A 21,028-nucleotide genomic window follows, 5' to 3' on the forward strand; every position below is an offset into this window, starting at 1 on the left:
AATTTGTCAGAATAGGCCTACATACATGACATATATCTGACGCTGTTTTGTTTTTGCTTCACTCACTTGAGATATGCACTTGCACTTGTATGCAGCGTTATTGTGCATGCAAAGCACTTTCGGATAAGGTCTCCGGATCGACACGGACCAGGTACACGAAGTGAGTGTAGGCCTTGCCCAGATGTTGGGTTAATAACTTTATTAAAAAGTTGGGCAAATTAATGTCCCCCAAAATGTAGTTCAAAATATTACCCAACAGTTGGGCACATTAATGCCCCAACAACGTTGGGTAAAATATTGCCCAGTAGTTGGTAGGGTTGACTATCGGCCCAACGTTGGGCAAAATATTGGGTAAAATATTGCCCAATTTTTTCACAGTGCACGTAAAATTCGTACCATAATTTGAGTGAAACTTATAGTGGAATTCACCTCCGGAGTACAATTTGAATTTGTGACTGTGATTAGCGTTCGTGATTCTAATCAAGTTCTAGTTTGGTTTCACACGTGCATAAAATTCGTCATTAGCCTTATTTTTCAGGGGAATTATCATTCACAATGCGATTTTTACCGTGTGGAAAGGGCGGTTAGTGACATGCAATGAGAGAGACAATGCCTCTCACCATTTCTTTCGTGTTTTGCATATGGACAAGGATGTGTGTATATGTATAACTCAATGTATATCTCAATATCACTATTAGGCCATATAAAATGAAGTTATAAAAGTAACGTAGATTCGTATCAGTGATAGGCCAATATGCCGTCAAGTGACCATAGCTGGCGACAAGGATACAAACCCAACTAAGGGTTATTGAGTGTAACTCTATTGTTACCAAGAGCGTGCATGATTGAGTATTCTTTACTATTTATTTGAATATAAAAATGATTACCATTAGGAGTAAACTAAAATATATCAAACGAACCTACCTAATTGTTCAAGTGTTGACATCATGTCCAACACGTTGGTAATTAGGCAGTTTATGACGTCATACGTGCGTTGTTGATTTTCTCTTTCCTCCATGAATGAGTTCGCAGTCGCTGCGTTGGCGGCCATTTTAAATTATTTCCGACAGGTTTCTGTTTTGATTCTTGATCTTGGTCAAATGAACATCTCACTGTAAGGGCAAGATTTTATGAGGTACAATGGATAAATATTTAAAGAAAATTTGAACTACAAATCGAAGAAATGAAAAGGGAGGTACAGGACAGTACAAACTAGACGTTTGCGGTGTGTCCAATCCATCTACCCCTTTTAAAATTAATAGAACTTGCCCCCAAAATGTGGGAATCTCGACAGTTTTCTTTATTGTTTTTTATTCTACATGTATATTGATTAATTGTTTTTGCATGCTTTGTTTGCTTGACACATTTTGGATGAGGCAAGCATTGACTTATTCTACCTCCACAGACAATGAGCGAGCATTTGTGTCAACAAGTTCAACCCTCTTAAACAAACAAATATATATATATAATATATATATATATATATATATATATATATATATATAATAAGAGGGGCGTGGATATATGTACCAATCGCTTTGATCATTGTGTGTGAACAGTAGAGTAGAATCAAGGATGAAGCAAAGTATACACTATGTTGTAAAGCTTTCGGCCCTGGCCTTCTTCAGTTTTTATTTGCTAAACAAAACAATAAAGCAAATCATAGAATAAGCAACAGAACAAACATAATGTAAATAATAGCAAATTGAATCAAAACCAAAACAAAAGAATAAGAGAAATCATATGGTAATACATGGAATAACAAAGGATGATACTCAACAGAAACAAAAAGTAAGGTGAAAAATACCTGACATGGATCATATCAAATTCTCCTGAATTAGGGTTGTGTTGTGTACCGTGCGTGTGTTATTTACAAAGTAAAACGTATTAAAGGCGAAGAGGGCGTACTCAGAAAAATGTATGTATTTGAGCAGAACTAATGAACAATACAAGTTGGAAAGGAGTGACTTTCCGTGGGACATATAGGATATAAGGTAAAAAAATATTACTCTCTATTCATATTCCGATGTATTTACAAAATTTACAAATGTATTTATATATATATATATATACATATAGACGTAAATGACTCAATCATTGATGCAAGACGTAGCTTCATGTATCTCTTTAATTGGGCTAGCTTTCGGCCAGAATTAGGGCCTTCATCAGGCCTATAATGCATTGAAACAAAGTGGAACAAAACTATACAAATAAAATCGTAATACCAACAAAGTAAATAATGTGTAATCAAGGGTACAGAACAGAATGATTACACTAGGATAACTAAATAGCAAAAATAACAACAGAAGGGGTTGAGTACAGAACAGAAGGATTACAATAAGATAACAAAAAAATAACAACAGAGGGGGTAATGGCTTAAACGAGACGGTGGAATATAATAGAAATGATTGGGAGGACAAGGTAACGAATTGTCATTTTACTTGAAACATTATCCTCCTTTTCACAGTATTACCTACACAAGATCTACCACTACCTCAGATGAACAGAATCCACAGTTAATCTCAATGCCGGTAAATACTTTGTCCTCCCAATCATTTCTATTGTAGACAGATAGACAGATTTTCGACACCATACCAATTATAATTTCCTTTGTCGGGTGAAGTTGGGTTTTGAACAATGACAAGCCGCCATGCCTCAGCTGGATCAAACCTATTGCTTTGATACAAACCCAACTTCACCCGACAAAGGAAATTATAATTGGTATGGTGTCGAAAATCTGTCTATCTGACGGACAATTGGATCAGGGTCGCCGACCCACTAACCCGTCTCTGTGGTCTAGTGGTTAAGGCACCGGCTTTCAAAGTTGGGGGGCCCGGGTTCGATAACCCGGGCGAGACATTTTTTCGGCATCACCAATTTTTCCAAAGGGTAGATAGCTCTGGGGAACCTTGATTTAAGCTACGCCTACCATTGTTCTCTTGAATTTTGAATACGTAAATGTGGTGTCACACCTTGGCGTTTTAGACAGCGTATGCCCGAGTATCATAATTTCTCTAAAACGTCGGCATACGCTGAACTTTGATTTTTTTTCAACTCTGGGCGTATACTTAGCGTATTCATAACGAGTTGGACGTATACATAACGTATTAGTAACTTATATCGAACGCTTCGTTAACTTATAAGTAACGTATTCCAACGAATGCTTAGCGTATTGCTGGCGTACACAACTTATGCCCTACGATAGCCTAACTTACGCATAGCGCGCGGCAGCGTATTGCTGACGAACACGTGTCGTAGCATATAAAAAGGCTGCCGCTCGACTATTCAAATCATAACCGCACGATATATCACCTATCAACACCACCGCCATGCCGAAGAAAACTCCTGTGAACCCCACCTTTATATACCAATTCCTATAAACATGATAAACGTTGTCAATACGCCATTATACGGTAGCTGTAAGTTATAAACACGTTCAGTAAGTTTTGTGGTCGTCCGGAGCACGTCTTCATACGTCAATATACGTTGGAGTTAAGTTACACATTCGTTCAAAGCACGTTACTCATAGGTTAGAAGTAAGTTTTAGGGTACGCTGGACATTATCTCGACGTACATCGACTTATGAGTAACTTACGAGTAACGTGTGTCAACGTGTATCAACGATCGCGTAACTTGCCTACAACTTATGGCCCGCGTATGCGGGACGGGACGTATGAGCCATACGCTGGCATACGGCGAGGTCGTCGAAAAATTTTGTGCAAGCACATAATTTTTCGACGACCTCGCCGTATGACGACGTATACCAGAGTGTTTTAGCGTACTCTTAACGTATGCAAAACTTACCCGTAACGTATTCGACGTACGCCAGCGTATTCGCCAAATTCCTCATACGTCGGGCATACGCTGTCTAAAACGCCAAGGTGTGACAGCGCCTTAAATAAGTTGTCAAATTTATTATCGACACCTCCGATATATATGCCTTTACAAGTGCGAGAAATGGATCATTAAAGGTCAAGTCCACCTCAGATAAATGTTGATTTGAATCAATAGAGAAAAGCACAATGCTGAAAATTTCATCGTGTATTTTGAGTTTTTGACAGACGTGTATCAATCAGGTATGATTATTTACGTCTGGGACCGACCTTTAACGTCACCATCCGAAAGACGTGATCAGGGCTCGAACCTCTGCATCAATTTGTAACTTCCCCACAGCTTGGATTACAGGCGCACGCCACAACGCCCAGTTGTCGGATGTAAAATAAGAAAGTAATGACATAAAGTTGTCGGATGTAAAATAAGAAAGTAATGACATTTCAAAGTTTCGCTTATTTTTAACAAAGTAGTTATATGAACGACACAGTTACATCCAAATAAGAGAGTCGATGATGTAACTCACTCACTCAATATGTCTTTTGTTTTTTATTGTCTGAAATTATACAATTTTTACGAATTAGAAGATTAGGACCTCCTTGCCTGAGGCACAAAATGTTAAAATGTTGGAATTCCACATGTTCAGGGAGGAATGAAACTTCATTTCGCATGACAATGACGAGAAAATAAAAATATTTCATATAATAAAATACAAAAGAAATAGTGGGTGATGTCATCAATTCCTCATTTGCATACCGACCGAGAAGTGCATATAACTGTTTTGTGAAAAGAAGCGAAACTTAAAATGCCATAACTTTCTTATTTTACATCCGATTTTGATGAAATTTTCAGTGTTATGCTTGTTGAATTTTTCTCTTTCAATTCAAATCAAGTTTTTGTTGGGGTGGACTTGTCCTTTAATAATATTGTATTTACTAAATTTGCATACACCTGTGAGTCCAATTTTGTAAAATATCTCAAATTTGAAATTTTTAGAAAGAAAGTTTTTTAAATGACTACTGAAAGATACTAGATTTTGTGATTTAAATGGCAAATGTACTCGATTTGAATTCGATATGAACTAAATATGGACATATTAATAGGTATATGCTTTTAAACCAGAATGACATAATGAAAACGTTATTCATATTATTATGAGCGAGGTAGAATTGTTGACCTAATCATAAAATATGGCCCCCAAAGGATATACAAATTCTACCCCGAATATGATTTTGATTAACAAGTTTCTAAAATACGAAGATGTAGAAACTTTTAGAATGTTGATACAATGCATGGCTATTATAGTGTGGTGATCAGATGGGTGGGACAATACAACACTTGTTTTTCTTGGGGGCGCTTGCTTGTGACTCTAGTAAGCAACAAGAAATACTGAATTAGCACTATTCATAGCATTCATTTCTGTTTTTATCTTCTCCTACCATGTCTCACTCAAAACTACTGTCCTTCCTTCAGGACGTGCTACAGAACCAACTGGTTCATTACGATGGTGAATGCGTCGTGGTCTAGTGATTCTGACTCTCGCCTTTGAAACAGAGGGTCGCGTGTTCGAATCGGAGCCATGGCGTATTTTCCTTCAGCGAAAAATTTATCCACACTGTGCTGCACTCGACCAAGGTGAGGTGAAAGAGTACCCGGCAGAAGTAATTCCTTGCATGCACTGAGAGCCGGTGATGGTAGCTCGTGCTAAAGCCGGGTAATAATAGCAGCTCTTTGTATCCTCTGGCAAAAAGCGCTTTAGAAATCCAGCTTATTATTATTATTATTATTATAAATATCATTTTTTTTCTTATTTAAATTGTACATTTTCTTAATAATATCCTAGACTTTCCATTATTTTTAAGTTCTCCTCTGAGACCTGTATAACTCACAAGCTATGCTTTCAACTAAGGCCCCTCCATTCTTCACTGGTTTCAATTATTATTGTGTATAAACTCCATTTTGTTTCAAGAAACATTTATTTTATTTCATGATATGTTATATGTCAACCAATATGGATGTTTGTATATATATATATATATATGTGTGTGTGTGTGTGTGTGTGTGCGTGTGTGTGTGGGTGGGTGCGAGAGGGTGCGTGTGTGTTGTGAATGATGGAAATAAATTGAACTGAATTAGACGCGACTCAACCAAACGTGACAGGTGTGCAGTCCACAAGAATTCGCTGTTATTGTTGATAACAAAGGGGTGATCCGAAAACATTCCGAAGAAAAATGCATTTCTGTATCATTTTTTTATTATTTGGTAAGCAAAAGTAGACTGGGATTCTGAAGGGGGTTCCCCTCATTGAAAGTGCAATTAGAAATATGTGACCTTAACCTGAATAAACATACTCTGGCAATAAAGTTGTCATAAATTATTCCAAATGGATTATTCCAAAGTATGCTCCTATTGTGTTGGATGCTTTGAATTCAGTTTTTATTCTCGAATACCTACATTAAATCAGATAAGGGAAATGTTTAAAGGACAAGTCCACCCAATCAAAAAGTTGATTAAGGTTAATCATGTCAATATTCTAATGCAATTGGCACCAGATGTATATAATGATGGCAACCCTTTCATGTTATCTCAAAATTAATCAAAACCTTCTTCATGCAAGAACAATTTATCAATATGATACTAACCCCCGGGATTGTATTGCACAGTCACAAACCTTTAAAGTCCACTCTAGGAAAAGTTAATTTGAATAAAAAGAGAAAAATCCAACAAGCATAACACTGAAAATTTCATCAAAATCAGATCTAAGATAAAAAAAAGTTATGATATTTTCAAGTTTTGCTTAATTTCACAAAACAGTTATATGCACATCCTGGTTGTTATGTAAATGAGGAGATTATGATGTCATCCTTTCACTATTTCTTTTGTATTTTATTATATAAAAATATGAAATTTTATAATTTTATCCCCATTGTTAAGTAAGCCAACGATTACTTCCTCCCTCAACATGTGGAATTAGCATTGTTTAATACTACATGATTATGTCAAGTTGTTCCTCATTGTCAAATCTATAAAAAAATGAAATATTGTATAATTCAAACAATAAAAAAACAAAAGGATAGTGAGTTAGGGACATCATCGACTCACTTAGTTGTGCATATCACTGTTTTGTGAAAAATAAGCGAAACTTTAAAATGTCATAACTTTCTTATTGTACATCCGATTTTGATGACATTTTCAGCACTATGGTAGTTTGATTTTCTCTATTTATTCAAGTCAGCATTTACCTGGGGTGGACTTGACCTTTAAAGGTTTGTGACTGTGCAATACAATCCCGGTGGTTAGTATCATAATTGTTCTTGCATGTATAAGGTTTTGATAACTCTAATGGTTTTAACCCTTATATTCAAATTTTCTATAAATTCTGAGATAACATGAAAGGGTTGCCATCATTATATACGTCTGGTGCCATTTTCATTAGAATAGTGACATGATTAACCCCATCTCAACTGGGGTATTTCAGAACAACATATACTGGGGGGGGGGTCAATTAGACCCCCTCACCTAAGATCTGATTGTGCGATCGTCGCGAAAATTTGCACGCGCCTATACCCTAATGTAAACTGCAAGAGTGTATAGTGACATTTTCACAAAATTAATTGCTGTTTTTTTTATTAATTATGCAAATAAGCATATGAAATTTGCTCTAATTTGGGGGGTTTTGTGTATGTTTTTGCATTTTACTCATTTTTCATAGCTAGCAGAATGGTAATTTTGGGTGAACATATATACATATTTTAATGATAAATAATAATAAATCCATCTAAGCCAACAAAAGTAAAAATAATCAATACAATTATGATTTTGGTTGAAAACCACAATTTGCATTGACTTTGTACACATAATGACGTTTTCAAGCAATTTTGGGACCGACATGCTCTTACAAAATATCGCGTAATTTTGGAACCGCGTACCCAAGCGTTGCAGTGTCTTACGAACTCCTCATGGACTATGTTTTGTTGTTTATGTGTGTTCATGGGAGACAAGTAAGTTAAGTGTTAAATGAAATGGGGCGACAAATTTTCGCCTAAATTAGGTGACAATTTGTGCAGGGGTGACAATTTGTGTGGAGGGGGTGAAAATTTGTGCCGTGGTGACAATTTGTGGTGCCACAGCGGGTAAATTTTTATTTTTCATTATTGTATTTGAATTTCAATTTGTTGTAATGCATTGAAATCTAGACGAATTAACGTTATTCCCTAAATTGTACTTATGTACCATCATGTTTTTTTCAATGTATTTACTTACGATTATTTTGGATGTTTGTTATTTCCTTATGTTATGTCTTTGTTATATTGTAAAATATTTGTTTATAGGGCCACCTGGAAAACAGTGAAAGATTACTGACGGAGCTACCCTGTCTCTATAAATACAATGAAATAAATGAACATCTCACTGTAAGGGCAAGTTTTTATGAGGTACAATCGATAAATATTTAAAGAAAATTTGAACTAAAAATCGACGAAATAAATAGGGAAGTACAGAACTGTACAAACTAGAGGTTTGCAGTGTGTCCAATCCATCTACCCCCTTTAAGAATAAAAAGAGCTTGCCCCCCAAAATAGGGGAATCTCGACAGTTTTCTGCTTTTTTTATTCTACATGTATATTGATGAATTGTTTTTGCATGCTTTGTTTGCTTGACACATTTTTGATGAGGCAAGCATTGACTTATTCTAACTCCACAGACAATGAGCTAGCATTTGTAAGAGGTGAAATGAATTCAGTATCAGATAGCAGAATAGACCAATAAACGAAAACTTAATTTTTTTTGTTATGCAATCATATTCACGATGTCTGCATATACACTAAAAGCCTGGATATTCGATACGCCTGATTATCGCATTTACATATTACAACATCTATCTGAAATGACAAAAAAAAAATGAAAAAAAATCTTGTGAATAATAAAAACATTGTTCATCAAATTTTGAAAATGACAAATTTGAAATATGAAACGTGTTCCGACTCCTCCCCCTCCCCCTATCCCGATCTATATGCATATAATCTCCTAATATAAACATTAACTAATTTGGTTCAATTTATTATTAAGCAATTTTGACCACAGTTAATAATACTTCAATGTAAAACATTAAGAAATAAGAAATAAATTCCCGCTAGATCCTTATTTACCTCCCCTTTATTAGGTTCAACATAACACAGATCAAAATTTACTCTCCTGAAAATAAGCGGTTCGTGTAGAATTCGAACCAAAGTCCCACGTTATAAGAGAAGTCATCATATCCTCTAAATCATGACACTTCCAAATAAATAAATAAATATATGAATAATAATATTAATAATAATATAGGGTATCTATATTGCGCACACATCCACCTTGTTAGGTGCTCAAGGCGCTCCTATATTACCCGGCTAAGCTAGGCGTTCATAGCGCACACAGCTTTTTAAGGAATAATTTCCTACCGGTAACCATTTACCTCATCTGGGTTGAGTGCAGCACATTGTGGATCAGTTTCTTGCTGAAGGAAATAACGCCAAATAACTATACCTTTTGTATGAATTTCAATTGTGCTCAAATGAAAGGAAGGTTATTTTGTGATAACAGTTACTACACCGGGTAACTGATCATTATTGAAATAATGACATTCAGAATACCACTTTTGATCCTACCAAGCCTGGAGATGCAGCCTGCGCGTATTTTTGGATTTCAAATTGTTTGTCTGACATTCAATCGTGGCTTGTTGATAATAAATTGAAATCAAATTCTACTTGTTCTAACCTATAAATCTCTGTCAACTACACTACCTTCTTACATTTCTTCATTATTTCAGCAACAAAATTCTACATACTCTCTTCGTTCTGCAGCTGCTCCTTCCTATGTCATTCCAAAATCCAGAAAACTGGCCGGTTTCAACTCCTTTCAATCTCTTACCCCCGTCTTTGGAACAAACTCCCTCCATCTCTTCGAAACCTCTCTTCTCTTGACCTCTTCAAAAACATCTCAAAACATACTTATTAACCATAAACATGATAAACCTTAACTTGTCCTATGCAATCAACAGCGCTTTGTATCCTATGGAAAAAGCGCTTTATAAATCCAATTATCATTATTAATAAAATTATTATAGATGTTTAATCCTGCAATATCTTACCTTTTTAAGCTCCTTCCTCTTTCTCGAGACTCACCCTAAATGATACAGATTTATTTGTTCGTATTGTTCCTCTTCCTATTTTAACAAACAATGGGGGATTTTACGCAAGCAACGAATGATCATGATGATTTCGCAAGACATGTACGAGGTAGTAAACAAATAGATTTGTCACGTTCATTGAAATTTCCAGCGACTTTTGCTCGCCCATTCAAGAAGATTCAAATTCTCTCCCCTTCTCTCCCTTCAATTGTGTCGCTCAAAATTTTAGGGATTTTCCAACAATGAAATCATAAATTCGAAGGGGAAATTTCACTTTGCCATTACCGTTTTTACCAAAATCTTTGTTGATTTTGTTCTTGTTTTTAGTTGCCTTTATTACATCCATTCAATGCAACTATATAGTACCAATGCATTTCTGGTAACGCATAGCAAATAAAATAGACGTAATTATTCCAACATTCTCATTTGCCTTAATGAAAGACATATGTTGAAATGTGACTTATTCATTATGAAGAATATATTTAGTTAAAATCAAATCGTTTCGTTGTATGAATCCACTGTCTATTTTCTGCAATGTCACCTAATGAATGAATAAATAAATCAAATAACTGAAATAAATGAACGTATGTTCAATAGAATGAATAAGGGGACCTTACTCCCCTCAACACCCAAACCCATAGAACAATCTACGAACAATGAAATAAACAGAACAAGCAAACAACATTCATATTGCGCTGTTTAAAGACGTTGACCAATCCATTTAGTTTCATCTAATGTACACCATGCAGATTGAGAAAACATTCTGTCACTCTTTGCCGAATCCACAAACTATGAGAGTCATGACCCTGGTTTCATAGAAAGCACTGTTTTTGAACTTCATTGTTCCGTTTTTATATAGACCTGTTATAATAATAACAAATGCACAATTTCTGTCAGAGGTCTACATTCAGTCAATCAAATCGAACGATTTCTGTAGCTTTATACTATTATTGCATTTTACTGCATTTCTAACTTTAAACTATTATGAAACGGGTAACTATGTCGATTTGTAATAGTAGACTTTGCCCCCTTGTAGAGCCCTATATATAGAAACAGTTTGATCATGATGGTCTAACCAAATCAGCCAAACGTCAGAATTGAGCAAATTGACGATTTTCTTTTCACTCAGATGTTCCTTACCCCTCACTCCCGTCCATTCAGAAATTTAGAAATTTATAAATTAATTATTGATTATTCATGCATAGCACGAAAAAGTGGAATTTATTCACCAAAGACGATGAAGGAGGCAATGACCCCACCTCTCCAATGTCAGACATTTTTTTTTGTTTTGAAGTAGTATTTATCAAAACATTCAGTTCAAAATCATACATACAATAGTAAATTAACAAAACATTGTTCACAAAGTCAAATAAACAATTATTCATAATACAAAAAAGAATTGTACAAAAAAAAATACAGAATATAACATTCGTGTCATCAGGAACAAAATAGTTATAACAAAATAATTCATAGTGACGCAATTGAACTGAATGAGTAAACAAAGTAAAGCCCTCCCATCCCAACTGCCCCTCCCCCCACATCCCATCCAAGCCCAGGAAGCGCGACCTGCTTCCCTCCCCTTAACCCTACCCTCCATTTCAGTCTAACTGTATGGTTGAACTTTCTTAGCCTCAGCATCCCTAGAAAATAAACTTGTCCCATTTTCTGAAATGGTTTGTTAATAGACCTCTCTGTTCAGCTAGTTTTCTTTCTTCAAGTCTATCTTCTTGTTTTTTTTCCTTAATATGGTTAAGGGTCGGTGGATCTTTTGTGTTTCTACTATTTTTTAAAATCATATACTTTATGAGGATTATTATGTGATTTAATAATTGAGCCTCTCCTTTAGTTGACCCTTCCACGCCTACGTGTACACCTTTTTTATCTATATTTGTAATGATAGGGAGTTGAAGCATGTTCCCACATTCTATCCATATAGTTTTTATTTTATCACATGAAAAGAATATATGATCATGTTTCTTCTTCTTTACTGCAGAATGAACATAAATCATCTGTTGTCATTTTAAATAAATATAAATATTTTTTTGTGTATAGTATATTGTGTAATATTTTAAATTGAAATTCTCTGAGTCTGCTGTTCAGAGTCGATTTTCGTGGTCTTAGAAAAATATCAGATATATCCTTTTTTGTTATATTATATTTTTTTTTTTCAGACATGATCTGTTATTATCGATATTGGTAATTGCATGCACATCCTTTTTTTGCAACAATATTGACTTGCCTAAAACAAAAATAAACTTAATGAATGCCTTAAATAACTCAGAAAATGTAGATCGGAAACAATGTTCGTTCAAATTCACTCCACATCATGCCCAATGATTTGGACCACGGAGGACAGATAAGTAAGGATGAAATTATTTCCACTGAGACTTTTAAAAGATAAGGAAATTATCTACATGAAAGCGATAAAATCTAACATGAATTTGGATGCATTCACTTTCGTTTGATATCGTACGCACAGAAGGATTCCCTCTTCTGCACGTTATCTATCGAAGGCATGTGCATCGGAAACCCTTGTCAACACGGAGTGAGCTGCATGGAAACAGGGTGTGAATCCTGCGAATGCATAATTATGTGCCCTACTGCACGGTACGTACGCCGGTGCACAATGTGGCGAAACAAGGTCATATCAAAATGAGCAAAGCTTTGGCCATACAAGATCTGTGGCCTGTAGCATAGACAGCCAAATACTCTCTTGCACTTATCCTCCATCCCTTAAGCATTCTGTAGGCTAGTACCCTCATCCACACATGGCAACTCTTGTTCTTTCTTTTAGTTCACTTAGGATAAAATCAACTCCAATAAAGTGTAGTAACTATAAATGATATAATGAGTAAATGATGTCTTAGTCTATGTCGATATTTATATGGTTATAGAAGAGATATTATTTTCAGATTGGTTAGATGAAACACCAAGTTTGAATCTGCAGGCACTTACAAAATGTTAAGTAATTTAAAAAACTGCGTACCCGGGGGTCACAATTTTGGTCTCAAAAGTTGCGCGAGACTTCAGTAAAAAGTCAGATTTAAAAATATTGTGCGGTGGATTTATCTCGAAATATTTCGAGGTGGGGCTGATTCAGCCCCCCCCCCGTCTTCTTAGGGTTAAAGAGGTAATGTAGCTTTGATTTTGACATGAGAGTGGTTTGTAGACTTCTTCATCCTGTCATCCATCTTCTCACTTCTAATCAAGTCTCTCTTCATTATACGTGGCTTTCTATTTTCTCGGTAATGGCCCCTTTATCAATGATGTAGAGTTTACCATGTTAAGGCGGATGGCTGCACGACTACTTTTTCTGCACAATGATGCATGTTGAAGTATTGTGTGTGTGTGCTAGCAGAAGATCACACTCTCAAAATTTAAACTGATATTGTTTTTTGCTATTACTTTCTACCGAAATCAGAATGAAGTCTTGATAGAGCGGAGTGTGTGGGAGATGGAAAGGTGTGTGAGCGTGTGTGTACGGTATGTATCAATGTTTTGGGGATATAAATTATTTCCATATTTTTACACTTCAGATAAATTTTATCCCCCACCCCTCTCTCTCGTTCTCTCTCCCTCTCTCTCAGTCACTCTCCCCTTCTGTCTCTATCACACACATACGCACTCTCTCTCGATCAATCCTTCTCCCCTTCTGTCTATCTTTTTCATCTCTACAACTCTATGGCAATAACCTCCCCTCTCTAATTTTCATCTTCTTACAATACTCATCCTCGTAAGCCCCGTTTCATAAAAGTTACAATCATATTGGTAACACTGCCACCCAACTACCATGGCAACAATGCTCATCAGCCAATCAAAATCAAGGACTCCATTAAAGATACCATTAGATGGCAAAGTCACCATAGTAGTAACGTTTATCAAACGGGGCCCTAGTATAGTTTCAAACGCTTTATCAATTCTATGTTGCAACAAGAAACATCTGTCCGATATTCACCAGGAGGTCTTTGCCTATCGAACTTCAACAAGAAGATAAACTTTTTGATCTACCTCTCCAATCCTTACCAAAATTGTATCTTTTGTGCCTTCAGCTAGAGCCGCTTCTAATTCGAGAAAAAACTACAACTACCAAGTGTCATAACACTAGAGTATTATTTTGCTGTTTATTTTACATACACAAACAATGTAACATCATATAAAATATATCGTTATAGCTTGGCTTACATAAATATATATAACTCAATTTACAAAATATATACAGTTCCTATACAAACACTTCAAAATACATCAAAAAGATGAACTTAGTTGATTTTGAATATGAAAAATAATGGCCTATCAATACAAAATACAACTCTCAGGTTAACCCCAAAATTTGCCTTTCTGCAAAGAACTAAGAAACTTAAGTTATTTGCTATTCTATAAGATTCACATTTCAAGGGGCGTTTTTCTATTTTTTTAATTTTCTTCTTTGTTCTTTGTTCTCTGTCTCTACCCCTCCTCAATGTTACGTTTGAACAATGTACAGCGGATCTTCTTCATCCAATGTAAAAATCCTACATTGTCATTAAACATACACAACATTAAGACTCACACACTTCACGATGCAATACTCTCTTGCATATTGGAGCAAAATTAAATGTTGACTAATAAGTTTCATAACCCCACGTACATGACAAAGTCATATTTTCGCTATTGGGGCAGACATTGCAAATTCAAAAATTATTCACCTCTTTGTATTTAACAGCCTACTCAATTGCGTGCTAGGAACGTCGCAAGCTTCAAGAATCGGCAGTGCAGCTGAAAAAAAAACTATGATTGTGATGACTGTTTAATATGACTAATTCACCAATATAAATATTGAATATGGATGGCTTTCATCTCCACAATAAGAATATTAGATTAAAAAAGAATATATGTGTGCGTTTATATATGACAATTTCTGATCAAAATTAGAATTGCTTTGCTAACCATTAGGTCGCAGCTGTTTTTCATTTTCATTTTTTTTTCTCTGTTGCCGTTTTGAATAAGAAAAAGAGTATCATTTCAATTGAGATAATAACAAACCCGTCCATTTCTGCCTATGGAAAGAATTGTAGAATACAATATCCAACATGGATATTTTCGTATACATTGCGTTGTCATGTTTTGTTATTGTTGTTGATTATTTTGTTATTGTTAAAATCATTGATATATTTTTTTTTGTTATATTGATTCAATAAAACACATTAAAAACAATGCAAGATACAAGATACAATACTTATAAACTGAAAAAGTCGACTACAAACTGCAATCCTGGTGCTTACAAAAAATCCTGAGAAATTTCACATGGATTGTTGAACGCTGTAGAGCAAGTGATGGACCTTTGGAGTCTCAGTCGATTCAGGTATTTCCTCAATAGCTTATATCAAATTACCTACTCGAGTGGTAACTATTTACACCCATTAACCTACTACAGAATTAAACACTGAAGAAACAGTGGTTTAGATTTAACACAACACTGCAAGGAGAATCAAATCGATTTTCACAGTCTGGTGTTGTTTAAATATATATTTGGTGTAGTACTGTAGTATCGCTTTGGTATGGTGTGGGTAAAGTCGATGTCGGACTAGATTTTACAGTGTATATTATTACTATATATTACATAGGTTATGTGGATTCGAATCACTAATAGATCAACACGCCATCACGTGACCATACTTGCGAGGATCGCATTTGTTATATTTTAGGTTTTGACGTCACCTCAGGGAATATACTGCGTTGTATTTTCAATTGCGGCGTTATTTTCACTAAGGTGACGTCACTCGCAGCATACAAGTTGCGTTTCAAGGTAGTTTATTTGATGTGCGCGCTAATATTAAGGACGTAAGGGTAAGGACGTGTTTTCTTTTTGCTCCAAGATTGACGTCATTTAATCATTAATCTTCGAAATCGTTAAAAAACTTGTGTATCAATGTTGAGATCTCGTTCTGAGGCTTCCGTTGGTGACACTGGTTTTTGGAGTTTTTAAAGGATTTAATCTTGAAAACACAGTTAATACCCATTTTTGAGGATTCTGTAAACGGACTGTGACCAAGAGAAGAGACAGTTGCATCCACATATCCTAGCAACGTAAAGCCAGGGTGCGTATCATACCAGCTCCATCTTCATCAGCGCATCAAATTGTGGATACAACGCAGACTGGTTGGCAACCGTTCCTGCTTGTAACTGTCTAGACGTCTTACACCTGTTGCACCTGTCGCGCACAACCACCCATCTTAACACTGACCTTATTGTGACGTCATAATGGCATCAGGAAATAGATTTGACGTGCTTGATGACGAAGTGGCTATGAAAGCACCGCCCCCAAATATAGAGGAGGCCGTCACCTATGCTGTAGCTGCCGCAACTAGTGGAAAGGAGAGGCCAAAGGGGAAATCTGATCTTTCTGATGGTGATATGCAAAATATAATCACGAAGGTTCTGATGGCCATACAACCGGTTATCATCCAGGCAGTGACTCAGGCTGTCAAGGTGGCTGTGACAACTGCGATAGAGCAGATGAGACCAACGCCGTTGCCATCTCACCCATCTCAACAAGTGAAGCTGGAAAATGATATCGATCGTCTAGAGCAATATGGTCGGCGGGAAAATGTACGAGTTTACGGCGTGCCGGAAACAGATGGAGAGAACACCACCGAGAAGGTAGTAGCTTTGGCGAGGAGGATCAATGTCAACATCACCGCAGACGACATCAGTGTGAGTCATCGTCTGCCCACATCAAAGCGGCGAGGACCCTCTACTCCCAGCAAGCAAGAACGACATAGGCCCATCATCGTGAAGTTTGTCAGACGGGAGCGGAAAGTTGAGCTAATGAGGAGTAAGCGACGCTTAAGAGAGAACGACCAACTCAGAGGGATCTACATCGAGGAAGACCTGACTGCCCAAAGAGCCAAGCTTTTCCACGCAATTCGAAGAGCAGAAAGCACCAAGAAAATCTGGACGATCGATGGCCGCATTCATTGCGTTGTTGCAAAGAATGGGAAGGAGGATAAATACATAGTGGAGACAGGTGATGATCTCTTCCGCCTTGGATGGACTGAAGATCAGTTAAAGAAATTCTCACTGTCAAAATAGGAATTAGCAGGTACCATTCTATCTGATGATTTGGATTTGGGTTTGAATAATAACTTCAAGATATTAGGGCTAAATGTATGTGGTCTAAAGAAAAAACTTGATCTTGGTATACTAGAGTGCTATATAAAAGATTTTGATTTTATATGTTTATCTGAAACTAGATCTCAATACATTGACCTGCCACTGATTGACTATACGATGATTTGTAAAGAGAATAATGACAAATCTTCCCCACGTCTTGGTGGACACCATGGCTTATGTATCATTTTCAAACAATGTTTGAGAAATTATGTTGAACAACTAGATGTAAATGTTTTCAAAAGTGATTCTGTCCTTTGGCTCAAAGTGAATAAAGGTGCTTATGGCTTTGCTTTTATAATTGGTGCGGTATATATGCCACATGAAAATTCTAAATACTACGATGATGATTTATTTGAAGATATTATATATGATTTAATGAAAATTAATGGTACCCTGGGGTTGCCAGTTTGTTTGATAGGAGATTTCAATGCAAGATCAGGATCACTAATAGATTATATTGAAGATGATGACTCTACCTTTTCTGTTAATGTCATTTTGTCGGCAGATAATGCAGACATGCCCTCAACTTGTTCTTATCCACCAAGATCTAACGAAGACAAGTTTGTAAATGCTAACGGTCGCAAACTGATTAATCTATGTCAAGCTACTGACATGCACATTGTAAATGGCCGCTTTGGGCAAGATTTTGGTAAGGGTGCATTAACCTGCGCCGACGCAAGCACAGTTGACTATTGTATTGTCTCTGCAAATTTCATTGATCATATTGAAGACTTTACTGTTGATAACTTTGAAAAATGTCTGTCAGATAAACACAGTCCAATATTTGTTTCCATGAAATATGTTAAGAAAAAAATATTTCCAGAAGAGAAGAGTCATTACACCAATAACGATAATGATTCTCACTTGAAAAAGAAATATTATAAATGGAATTCAGAATTAACTCACACATTTGCAAACTCCTTAGATGAAGATGAAATAAACAAAATATTAGAAATGATAGAGGTTACTAGAAATATGCCCCAAACTAGTATTCAATCTGTCAATGATATAGTAAATCAAATAAAACAAGTATATTTTAAGGCTGCAACTCTATGTGGTATGTCACGGCAGAAAAAAACTGGCACGACTGTTACCACTGCATCTCCGAAAATGAAGCCTTGGTTTGATAAAGAATGTAAGAACTTGAGAAAGAATTTCTTAACATTAAGAAATAGAATTAAAAAATGTAGAAATGAAAATATGAAAATGGAAATGGAATTAGTTTTGAATACCTTACGCAAACAATACAAAACAGTTTTGAAGAAGAAAAAGTCAAAATATGTTTCTGACCTTCAGGACAATTTGAGGAAAGTAAAAAATAATAACATTGGCGACCTTTGGAAATATCTTAGCAAGGCGAATTCCAAGCCCAAGAATCGTGCAAATGTATCAATTGATTCTTTCAAAGATTTTTTTGAATTACTGAATAAAGGAGACGATGTTAAAAACAGACGCACTATAGATGAGGAATCAACACCTAATGAAGCAAATTGTTTCAGCCTTGAACTAAATTATCCAATTTTGGAAGAGGAGATAGAAAATCAATTAAAGAAGCTTAAAAATAACAAATCATCCGGTGATGATTTAGTATTAAATGAAATGATAAAGTATAGCAGCAAACCTATGATGAAACTGCTCACAAAGCTGTTTAACTTAATACTGGATTGTGGCAAAGTTCCCACAGACTGGACAATAGGTATCCTTTGCCCAATATACAAAAAGAAGGGTTCAGTGAATGAACCAGATAACTATCGTCCAATTACATTGTTAAGTTGCTTAGGTAAACTGTTCACATCTATTTTGAATAACCGAATTTCTTTATATTTTGATATTTGCAACCTGATGGGTGAAGAACAGGCAGGATTTCGTGAGGATTATTGTACTCTAGATCATATATTTACTCTTTACAGTCTGATAGATATTTATCTATCTCAAAAGAAAAGAATTTATTGCGCATTCATTGATTATAAGAAAGCATTCGATTCTGTAAAAAGACATTTATTGTGGTCTAAAATACTTAAGTATAACATCAATGGCAAAATTCTCAAGGTGATCCAAAATATGTATGAAAACGCAAAATCTTATGTTATGAGCAATGGACAACGGTCTGAGTTCTTTGAATGTAATATAGGAGTAAGACAGGGAGATAATCTATCTCCATTATTATTTGCAATCTTTATCAATGATTTTGACAATACATTGAGAAAAAATTGCAATGGTGTTAATTTACTTACGAATGGCCTGAAAGAAAAACTCCTCGAGAGAAATATATGTGTATATCTTAAGTTATTTACCCTATTATACGCTGATGACACCATTGTATTAGCAGAATCTGAAAATGATCTCCAAGAAGCATTAAATGCTGTCTACAAATACTGTGAAGATTGGTCGTTGAATGTAAATATACAAAAAACAAAAATTGTCGTATTCTCTCGTGGTAAGATCCGCAATTTACCCATCATTACTTTCAATACTCAACAGCTAGAGGTTGTTGATGAGTATACATATCTTGGAACAGTTTTGAATTATAATAACCGCTTTTCGAAAGCTCGGAAAAAACAAATAAGTCAAGCACAAAAAGCATTGTTCAGTTTACGTTCCAAATCAATAAAGTTGAGTTTACCAGTTGATATTGAATTAGAATTGTTTGAAAAATTGGTACTTCCGATTTTGTTATATGGAAGTGAGTTGTGGGGTCTTGAAAGTAATCTTCAAGATGTTGAAATGTTTCAAAGTCGTTATTATAAACGTCTTCTTCATGTGAGTAAATTTACTGCAAATTGCATGACATATGGAGAGGTCGGTAAACACAGTATCAAGAAACTAATTGAGTGCAGAATGTTAAACTTTTGGATTAAAATAATCGAGAGCAAAACATCAAAATTGTCCCATACTGTTTACGATATTCTGAAAATAATGTTTGATCTGAATATATATCGAAACCCGTGGCTAGTAAAAATACAAAATACATTGGATAAATTAGGCTTATCTTACCTTTGGTTTGATAATCAGACAATAAATCCACGGTGGTTCAAAGCAACAATTAAAACACGATTGGACGATATATACTCTCAAAATTGGCATGCTGAAATGTTTTCTAATTCACTGTGCTTAAACTATCGCATTTTCAAAGAAAATTGCAGTTGTGAATTATCTCTTCTAAAATTGCCTTTCAAATACAGAATTACTTTAACAAGATTCCGGTGTGGAAACCACCGTCTGCCAATAACATCTGGTAGATTTGCAAATATCGAGCGATCACAGAGAATATGCACTATATGTAATACATCAAAGCTGGGTGATGAATTTCATTATTTGTTCGAGTGCCCTGCATTTCTTACAGCAAGAAAGAAATATATTGATGGTTCCTATACAAGCCGTCCAAATGCATTGAAAATGTTTAAGCTTTTCAATTCTTCCAAAATGTCAACATTAATAAATTTATCAAAATTTTGTAGCATTATAATGGATAAGTTTAATAAATTAAACAAATAAAATATTTATGTTAACATTTTCTATTTGAAAACACGTTCATGTATATATGTAAATAAACAATAATTAGGTAAAGGATAAATTAAATTTTAATTCTCTCTAATTTCTTAAAATAAATTTTTATCAATTTTTATGCCAAAGTCCAATATAATTATATATATAACCACGTTAAATACACATATCGGTGCCTTTGCATTGCAGTTCCAACTTTTTCAATTCTATAACACGCATTCATTCGTATTTATTTATTATCATTGTTAGTACTGTTTCTTTTAAAAATTATTGTTATTACAATCATTTGTCTTTTTGTTCTTTTCTTTTTTCTCTCTCTCTTCCCCTTTTGTTTTTCCTTCTTTTCCTATTTTGTCTCTCCTCCTTCTCTCACCA

At 35.3% G+C, this 21,028-nt stretch overlaps 1 protein-coding gene across 1 annotated transcript in view; it reads right to left on the minus strand.

Moving 5' to 3' along the window:
- LOC121415863 (transmembrane GTPase fzo-like) overlaps nt 1-10,069 on the minus strand; it is a 47,923-nt gene extending 37,854 nt beyond the window's left edge. The window contains exons 1-2 of the mRNA XM_041609241.1: nt 9,959-10,069; nt 925-1,112 (exon numbers count right to left, since the gene is read on the minus strand). Coding sequence (XP_041465175.1) covers nt 925-1,051 — 127 coding nt within the window. The 5' untranslated portion in view covers nt 1,052-1,112; nt 9,959-10,069. The remainder of the gene's footprint in view (nt 1-924; nt 1,113-9,958) is intronic.
- Between the last annotated feature and the right edge of the window lie 10,959 nt (nt 10,070-21,028).

Source organism: Lytechinus variegatus, chromosome 1 (genome assembly GCF_018143015.1).
Source record: "Lytechinus variegatus isolate NC3 chromosome 1, Lvar_3.0, whole genome shotgun sequence".
NCBI classification, from domain to species: domain Eukaryota; kingdom Metazoa; phylum Echinodermata; class Echinoidea; order Temnopleuroida; family Toxopneustidae; genus Lytechinus; species Lytechinus variegatus.